Below are 8,700 nucleotides of genomic sequence, written 5' to 3' on the forward strand. Positions count from 1 at the left end.
ACTTAGAAGTGAGATGGCATAGCCTCCGCTTATGTGATTTCAAGTCTGTACTTGACTACAATTCGGAAGCACTTCGTATCAAGTCTTTGATGGAATTCTGTGCGCAGAAAATCACTGATATGATGTTGATCTAGAAGACTCTCTCCACCTTCCCCGTCTCTGCATTGATGATAGCCAAGAACTATCGGATTGATGTCAATGCTGGATGCATCACAAGATTTCATGAGCTTATTGGTGCCATGCATGAAAGTAGCTGAAAAGCACAACAACATACTTGTGAAGACCTATAATTCTAGACCCGTGGGAGCCAAGCCAATTCGGGAGTCTAATTATAGGTCGTGCCCCTAAGGGAGGGCGCAAGGAACGAAACCCTAAGGAAAGGGATAATTCTGGACGTTCTGGTCCATATTCTCGCCCTAAAGAGGAAGGAAACCACCAAGATAGGCGTGCACGGAACCGTGGAGGTAAACGTGTGAAGAGAGAGAGAGGCCAAGCCTCCGATTATGGTGGTGATGCCACCAAAGAGAGAAGCCATCCCCAAAGTGCTCCTAAAGCGCCTCGATCAATGGAACCTGACCATAAAGATGCTTGTCTTAGGTGTAGACTACCCAGACATTGGGCAAGGAAGTGTAAGGCATCCCAGAATGTTGCAAACGCATACAAGATGTATCATGAAGCAAGGGAGGCACATTAAATGGAACAAGAAGATTAAGATGGCAATCTCGATCTAAGGGTGGAAGACTTCAAGGGTCAAGATCCAGAAACTGGCGATTTTGATTTTCCAAGAGATGTAGGCAATTGCCATATTATTTTTGTAGTAAATGCCAATGGTTTAGTTTTTCTTCAAAGTAGGCTCACCCAAAGTAAGTGTGATGTCTAGGAAGGTTTTGAGATAAGTGGTACTTAAGCAAGCCTTGCTCCACCGACATCTCTCTACTCACCTGGTCACATTTGCTTTAGAGCTACCGAAAGAAGTTAGACGACTACCATTGTTTTGCATTAGCTAGTTTTTTTTGGATTAGATTCTCTCTAGTGAAAGAGACAACGATGTAATTCCGTTGGCTTATTAATAAAAGTTGAGTTCTTTTCTTTATGACTCCTTTTTAATTACGAGCTTTTTCTTTTAGGAATGGATTCTGGAGAACTGCAATGTCTTGCGGATAGTGCGACTACGCACACCATTCTCCGCCATAGGAAATTATTCTTGGAGATGTTGCCTACATATTCCTCTGTGACTACGATGGCTGGGCCATCAGGATTAGTTCAAGGACATGGAATGGCCCAATTCCTTTTGCCAAATGGCACCTTGATTAATGTCGCAGAAGCTCTCTACGCTCCTAAGGCGAATCGAACCTTATTGAGCTTTAAAGATATCCGAGCCAACAGATTCTATGCGGAAACGCATACTGAGAACGGAAAAGAGTTCCTTTGCATTACCTCTAATGACTGCGGACGAAAGCGCATCTTAAAGAAGCTTATGTGTCAATCTAGTGGACTTTATATCACTACCATTCGACCTATTGAATCCAATAAACTCATAAGAGAAGATCTCTTGGATTCTGACACATTTTGGCTTTGGCATGACCGACTAGGACATCCTGGTCGTGACATGATGATCCGTATACTAAAAACTTCACACGGACATCCATTCTTTCGAGCGAAAAGAAGCAAGAATCAAAGATTGATTCCTGGACTTAGTGTGACCGCCGCTGCAGCTGCCTTTGGCGCCGCCGCCGTCCACCGCAGGCCTAGGGCCACCCATGTCCCCCTTGACAACGCCAACAAGGGCGTCACCCATGGAAATGGCGCCATGGGTGCCACTTCCCATGGTTCCAACACCATGATGGGTGATGTAGTCACAAATTTTGCTTCTAATAGCGATTCAGATGCTCAGGCCCAACCAAAATTCTCATTGGTTGCTTCTAAGGCCCCTCGCTCATTTTGCAAAGCCTGTTCCTTAGGGAAATTAGGACCGAGACAGTCCTACGCAAAGGATCCCAAAATACTCATTCCGTTCTTACAGAGAATCCAATGGGATATCTGTGGACCAATTCAACCATCATGCAGACCTTTTAAATATTTTATGGTATTGATTGATGCGTCGACACGCTGGTCACATGTCGCGCTATTGTCCACTCGAAATACTGCTTATGATAAACTCCTAGCCCAGATTATCCGTCTACGGGCTCACTATCCAAACCACCCAATTAAGTCAATTCGACTTGATAATGCTGGAGAGTTTACATCGAAAATGTTCGATGTCTATTGCATGTCACTGGGGATTGATGTAGAGCATCCAGTTCCCCATGTTTATACCCAAAATGGTCTCGCGGAAGCCACTATCAAACGACTACAAATGATAGCACGGACATTGGCTATGCACACCAATCTCCCTGTTTCCACTTGGGGATATGCAATATTGCACGCAGCAACGCTAATTCGTCTACGACCCACTGCCACCCAACCTTATTTTGCGTTACAGCTAGTGATTGGGTACGAGCCTGATATCTCGCACTTACGCATTTTTGGGTGTGCCATTTATGTGCCTATTACGCCGCCACAACGTACTAAGATAGGTCCAAAAAGACGAATGGACATTTATGTTGGATATGGATCTCCAACTATTGTTCGCTACCTTGAACCCTTGACAGGCGATCTCTTTACCGCTAGATTTGCGGATTGTCACTTTGATGAGACAGTCTTCCCGTCGTTAGGGGGAGATAAGAACACAGATGTTCAACACGAACGACAAGAATTGTTGTGGTCTGTCCCCACTATGTCTCATCTTGATCCTCGTACCGCACAGTCCGAACTTGAAGTGCAAAGAATAATCGAGCTCCAAAACGTAGCAGATACTCTGCCTGATGCGTTTTCTGATGTTGCTAAAGTGACGAGATCACATATACCTGCTGCAAACATGCCTGCAAGGATTAACGTCCCAAATACTGGACGTAATGCCACTCCAGTGACACCAGGAGATGGCGCCATTGCCCAGAATGGCAGTGATGTGGCGTCTATGGCCGCAGGTTCCGCGAGGAAGCGCGGTGGACCGATTTGTTCGAAGGATACTCGCCCTAGAAAGAGAGCGAATGAGGCACAAACAAATCCTTTGATCATCGATACTCAAAATCCATCCCATGAGAATTTTCCGGATTATGGTTATGTCCAAGAGACATCTTTGGGGGACACCTCAATGTCAGACCTATCCCTGAGAACATAGAGATCTCTGTAAATTACACTAGTGTACATGTTGGGAAAGAAACTCCATCATCATCGATGATGTATTCGCGTATTCAGTAGCGCGTGAGATTATTGAGACCAATGACATCGAACCTCACTCCGTTGATGAATGCCAATGTAGAGCTGATTGGCCAAAATGGAAAGATGCGATCCAGGCAGAACTTGATTCTCTAGCGAAAAGAAAGGTATTCGGGCCAGTTGTGCCAATACCACCCAACACCAAACCAGTTGGTCATAAATGGGTATTCGTTAGAAAGCGTAATGAGAGAAACGAGATTGTAAGGTACAAAGCTCGCCTTGTGGCGCAAGGCTTCTCACAACGCCCTGGAATCGACTACGAGGAGACCTACTCTCCCGTAATGGACGTTATCACGTTCTGCTACCTTGTCCGTTTGGTAGTTTCTGAAAAACTGAACATGCAGCTTATGGATGTGGTTACTACGTATCTATATGAGGATCTAGATACAGAGATATACATACTGTCAATGTGGATACTGGCTTTGGTTGGAATCCCACTAAAAATACTATCGATGCATCAGAAGAATGGTGGAGAAATAAAATACAGGTATGCAGCAAGAAATTTAAGAGCACTAAAAGTGTCTACTTTTTTATGTTGTTTATTTTTATATATATTGATAGTATTATGTCTCCATACTAACTGTTACCTTTATGAAATATAGATAAATCCGCAATATGCAAAATTGCTTGTTCGAGGCATCAATCCTGAGATGGAGGCGAAGTTAGATATGATGTTCAATGGTGTTGTAGCTACCGGTAAATATGCTTGGGCACCTTCATCTGATCTACCACCACCTCAAAACAGCCAAGCTCCAATGGATGAAGTTATTGCGTTGGAAGATAATCTTGATTCCGAGGAGTTTGACCCTAATGAAAGTCCACAGTTAGCTCAAGTTACCAAAGAGATAGGAAAGAAGCGAGCAAATTGTGAACTTGACACGAAAGAATTGAAAAGGAAAAGAGGCAAAATGGGAGGTGCTGCAAAACTGTCCCAACAAATTAATCGTCTTGTTGAGGTAGTTGAGACTAGGAGTACCGCATCATCAGCATTGATAAAAGGTTCACAATCTACTAGTGTTTCCGAAGTAATGAAGGTAGTTGAAAGTTTGTCAGGGATAGAGATTGGTAGCCAACTGTGGTGGTTTGCAACTGAGTTATTTTGCTCCCAAGAGAAGAGGGAAATGTTTTCTGTGATGGAAGATCCGGAGATGAAGCTTCAATTTATCCTTCGTGATCAAGAAAGGGAAAATAATAAGTAGATGGGAAGGAGGAAGATTAATAGTAACATTTACAAGAAGATGTATCATCTTTCTTGTGTTGCACCTTATTTTCATTTAATTTGCATTATTCTGATCTTGACATTTTTTTGTTGATTATTGTTTCAATAAGTATCATCTTTGAGTGTTATTATTATTACTTTTTGTTTGCCTTGAATATTTAGCACATATGACTACATGATTGGTTGATGGATATTAGTATAAATTGCAGGTTTTGGATATGGACATTTTTGGAGAGGAGAGGAGGAGATTAACAGAATTATTTGCATTTGTGCTTCTGTTATAGAACTCTATTATGAAAAATATATTCACAAAGTCCCTTGTATGAATTCTTCATACACCGGTACAATTTGGTTGATGGAATTGCTAGAAGGGAATGAAAGCCGTTGTCATAACATGTTTTGGATGAACAAAGATGTATTTATAAGATTGTGTGATGATTTGGAGAATATTTATAAGGTAAAGGGCTCACAGAGAATAAGTATAGCTGAGAAGTTAGGAATGTTTTTGTACACTGTAGAAGAAGGTGCAGGAAACAGAAATGTACAAGAGCGATTTCAACACTCTGGCGAGACTGTTAGTAGGTACTTTAGTGAAATGCTAAATGTGGTATGTGATATGGCAAAAGAATTCATAAAACCATCTGATCCTGAGTTCAAAAGCACTCCACCAGAAATACTGGGAGATTCTAGATATATGCCTCATTTTAAGGTATGTTTTACTTCTTGTACTAATTTTTATTTTTTAACAAAAAGTATCGTGGTATAAAATATCGGAAAATTCTAGTATATGTTGACGTATGCCATACATCAAGTTTTTTGAATATTTAAGACCGTTAGATTTAATTAAAAGTTGAATATATCTGACGATCTGGAATATTTCAATAGTGGTAACCTGCTTACCAGGTAACCTGTATCTACTTTTTTTTTTTTTTAAGATTCCCAATTACATATCAAAAAAAAAAAAAATTTAGAAAACCCTAAATTGAAAAGGAGAAGAGAAGATTAAAGGAAGAATATTGTCCCCGTCCAAATTACTCGTCCATTTTTTACAACAGTCATTCAGTTTTTGTTTAATTTTGTTCTAAGAGAAAACCCTAATTTGAAGAGGAGAAGTCAATAGGAAGGAGGAAGAGCTTGATCTAGGAAGGATATGTCGCAGCACGCCGGTAAGTTTTTTTTCAATTAACCTTGTTTGCTTCCTGTCAACCTTAAGTAATCCTTGTTTGCTTCAATTTGATGTTCGGACCTGATTTGAATGTTTTAAACCTATTTGGGTTCAAGATTAGATCCCAATCATGACTTTGATATATGCATCCCAAATCTCTCGTAGCAAGCCAATATTCCCTTCCATTCCAAAATTCAGATCGAGTAGAAAACTTCATAGTATTGAGCCAAGGTGACATGACTTGAATAATCGTCCAAGAATTTGTGCTAAGAGTATAAACCTCCATTTTGATGGAACCAGGCAACATCATCCTTATTACCTTATAGTCATTTAGATCTGGGTGGAATCCAAATAAGAGAGGGATATCAACATGCTTGGGAAAATAGTCCACACAATAATGATCGAATGTTGGTTGTGGAAGAGTCCTGAATTTCCTAACAGAGGGGTTCCACAACCCAAAACATCACAAAAGAGTAATGAAGTAATGAAGCAAAACTTTCACATTCATTACTCTAGTCTTTAGTTTTTGATCGTTTTAGACGCCCAAGTTTTGGACCCCAGTAAAATTTGGGAGTTGGAAATTTGTATGCTAATTTACTATGGCCATGGAGCATGCAGAAATTTTCTTGGTTATTTGTTTCATGTTGCATGTTTATCCTATTGGTGTGTACTGGATTAGATGGATGCATCATTTCAGCGCTTTAACCTTTTACCACGGCTATACTAGTTTTGTTCTCAACACTAGAAGAGGTGCATATTGTTTTGATATATATTAATAGTGGATGGTCATAATCAGATCCTATATATATGCCCAAGCCTTGCCTTGGGATGAGAAGAGTTGAGAGTCGGGTGTTTGTCCTAATGGATAACACTAAAATTTCCATGCAAGTATTTGTGTAATTGTGTCTATAAATCGTGTTCACTGTCCAACTCAATAGAATGCATGATTTCTAGTGGCACTTCCAAATATGTTGGTGTGATGAAATTGTTCAGTACTTTGTAACACCGCCACAACCCAAAACATGATATCAATAGAGTAATGAAGCAATGATAGTGAAAGTTTTGATCCTTATTTTTCACTTCTCAATTGCTTTCCGAGGTTACAAAATTTTGAAAGACCAAGTAATCTCCTAATTAATCTGGTAGTAGGTCTAGTCTTCATTATAAATCATGTAACAAAACTGACCTCATGCAAAGGCTTTCCAGGTTCGGTAGGATTTATGAAATCCGTGATTCCCATTGCTTGGCCTATGTTCACATTACGAAACTAGTACTAACTTAACATGATGGGAGTTCTCCAACTTAAACTAACAGAGGCGTAAGACTACACTTATCTAACTCTACTAATTGCTCCTATAGTTGACTGTGACTTATCTACTTTTGATGCATTTCTAGCATAGCCTGAAAGAAAGCTTCATCACTAGCTAGCTTCATTTTCTTCCCCGATTACACACTATATATTTTTGTTCTAATATTCATTCCTGCAGCTGCTGTTTCAAGTATCATAGAAAAATAAATTGCAGAAATTGCTGTAGTATCATAGAAAAAGAATCCAGGTATACTCTAAAGTTCCACATATAGTATATTATATCTGCCTCTCACAATAAATGAGTACTTAGTATGGTAATTTTTTTTTTTTAAGTACACATGTCAAATTATAAGTGGATAACCTGTTGACCTGTACAGCAGGTTTCACCAACTAATTTAATTTAATATATATTTATTAAAAAGTTGATATATGACAAACATCAACACACCTTAGACTTCCCCTAAAATATCATAGTTTATGCAGGATTGTATTGGAGCTATAGATGGCGTACATGTTCGTGCAACTATATCACCTTCGAATCAAGTACCATACATTGGTAGAAAAGGGATACTGACTCAGAATATAATGGTTGTATGCAACTTTGACATGCAGTTTACATTCGCATGTGCAGGTTGGGAAGGCACAGCCCACGATACAAGAATATTCCAATCAGCAATTCATAATCCAACTTTGAAATTTCCTAAACCTACAAATGGTAATTTAAAAAAAATATATATAGATTTATGCATTTGTTCTTACACTTTAAATTATGATCGACCTATTCTTTTTTTTTTTTTTTCAGGAAAATACTATTTGGTGGATGCAGGATACCCACAAATAAAGAGTATTTGTTACCATATAAGTGTCAAAGGTCAGGAGTTTTTTGGATGTGTGTGTTTGGTGAGGTGGTAAGGCTTTGGTCTCATATATAAGAGGTCAGGAGTTCGAGCCCCATCCAGGGTGGGAATGGGGTGGGGTTTTTTTTTTTTAAATATAAGTGTCAAAGGTATCATCTTCCTGAATTTCGCAGGGGTGCTCAACCAACAGGTTATAAAGAAGTATTCAATCACGCACACTCTTCCCTCAGAAGCGTTATTGAACGCACTTTTGGTGTGTGGAAAAAAAGATGGAATATTTTACTGGACATGCCAAGTTATTCATTCGATAAGCAAGTTAAAATTGTTATAGCAGCTATGGCACTTCACAACTATATAAGAAGGTATTCCGGACGTGATTGTGTTTTTGACGAAAGTGAAAACCTTGACATTGAAGGGATTGGGAGAGAGGATGATGCACAAAATGGTCACGGTCATGTTTCCAGAGAAATGGAGGCATTGAGAAACAATATTGCTTCAAGTTTAATGGGTGCACCTATTTAGATACAAGACTTTATTTTACTTTTCATGCAGGTTGTGGATTTTATTTTTAACTAGTACATTTGTTTGATTATATACATAAAGTTCTGCTATTATACACACACACACACACACACATATTTATATATGGTTTATGCAAAGAGAGAATGAGAGAGGAATAAAAAGTTGTTTAACGTCTTTAAATAAAGTTTTGTTTGATCATATATATAAGGTTATGGTTATATATAGTAGCAGCATGCCCTCGTTTTCGCGGGTGATCGACATTGTGTTAGAGGAAAATGGTCGACCAAAATGAATAGTTTTTTATTTTTAT

General features: G+C 39.2%; 2 protein-coding genes across 2 annotated transcripts; both read left to right on the plus strand.

Moving 5' to 3' along the window:
- The first annotated feature begins 503 nt into the window (after positions 1-503).
- Positions 504-4,517, plus strand: LOC133716866 (uncharacterized). Its single transcript, XM_062143513.1, has 3 exons — positions 504-634; positions 3,703-3,805; positions 3,921-4,517. The coding sequence occupies exons 1-3, from the start codon at positions 504-506 to the stop codon at positions 4,515-4,517; spliced, it is 831 nt and encodes a 276-aa protein (XP_061999497.1).
- Positions 4,518-4,931: 414 nt separating this feature from the next.
- LOC133716867 (uncharacterized) lies at positions 4,932-8,390 on the plus strand. Its single transcript, XM_062143514.1, has 4 exons — positions 4,932-5,246; positions 7,624-7,726; positions 7,814-7,919; positions 8,042-8,390. Exons 1-4 carry the CDS (start codon positions 4,932-4,934, stop codon positions 8,388-8,390), a joined length of 873 nt encoding a protein of 290 aa, XP_061999498.1.
- Positions 8,391-8,700: the final 310 nt, after the last annotated feature.

Source organism: Rosa rugosa, chromosome 6, assembly GCF_958449725.1.
Source record: "Rosa rugosa chromosome 6, drRosRugo1.1, whole genome shotgun sequence".
Lineage (NCBI taxonomy): Eukaryota > Viridiplantae > Streptophyta > Magnoliopsida > Rosales > Rosaceae > Rosa > Rosa rugosa.

Coding starts and splice junctions, on each gene's coding strand:
- LOC133716866 (XM_062143513.1), top strand. CDS start 504: ATGGTGGTGATGCCACCAAAGAGAGAAGCCATCCCCAAAGTGCTCCTA. Junction 635..3,702: donor ATTGGGCAAGGAAGTGTAAG/GCATCCCAGAAT, acceptor ATGAGGATCTAG/ATACAGAGATATACATACTG. Junction 3,806..3,920: donor GGTGGAGAAATAAAATACAG/GTATGCAGCAAG, acceptor TATGAAATATAG/ATAAATCCGCAATATGCAAA.
- LOC133716867 (XM_062143514.1), top strand. CDS start 4,932: ATGTTTTGGATGAACAAAGATGTATTTATAAGATTGTGTGATGATTTG. Junction 5,247..7,623: donor GATATATGCCTCATTTTAAG/GTATGTTTTACT, acceptor TTTGACATGCAG/TTTACATTCGCATGTGCAGG. Junction 7,920..8,041: donor TGTGTGTGTTTGGTGAGGTG/GTAAGGCTTTGG, acceptor TGAATTTCGCAG/GGGTGCTCAACCAACAGGTT.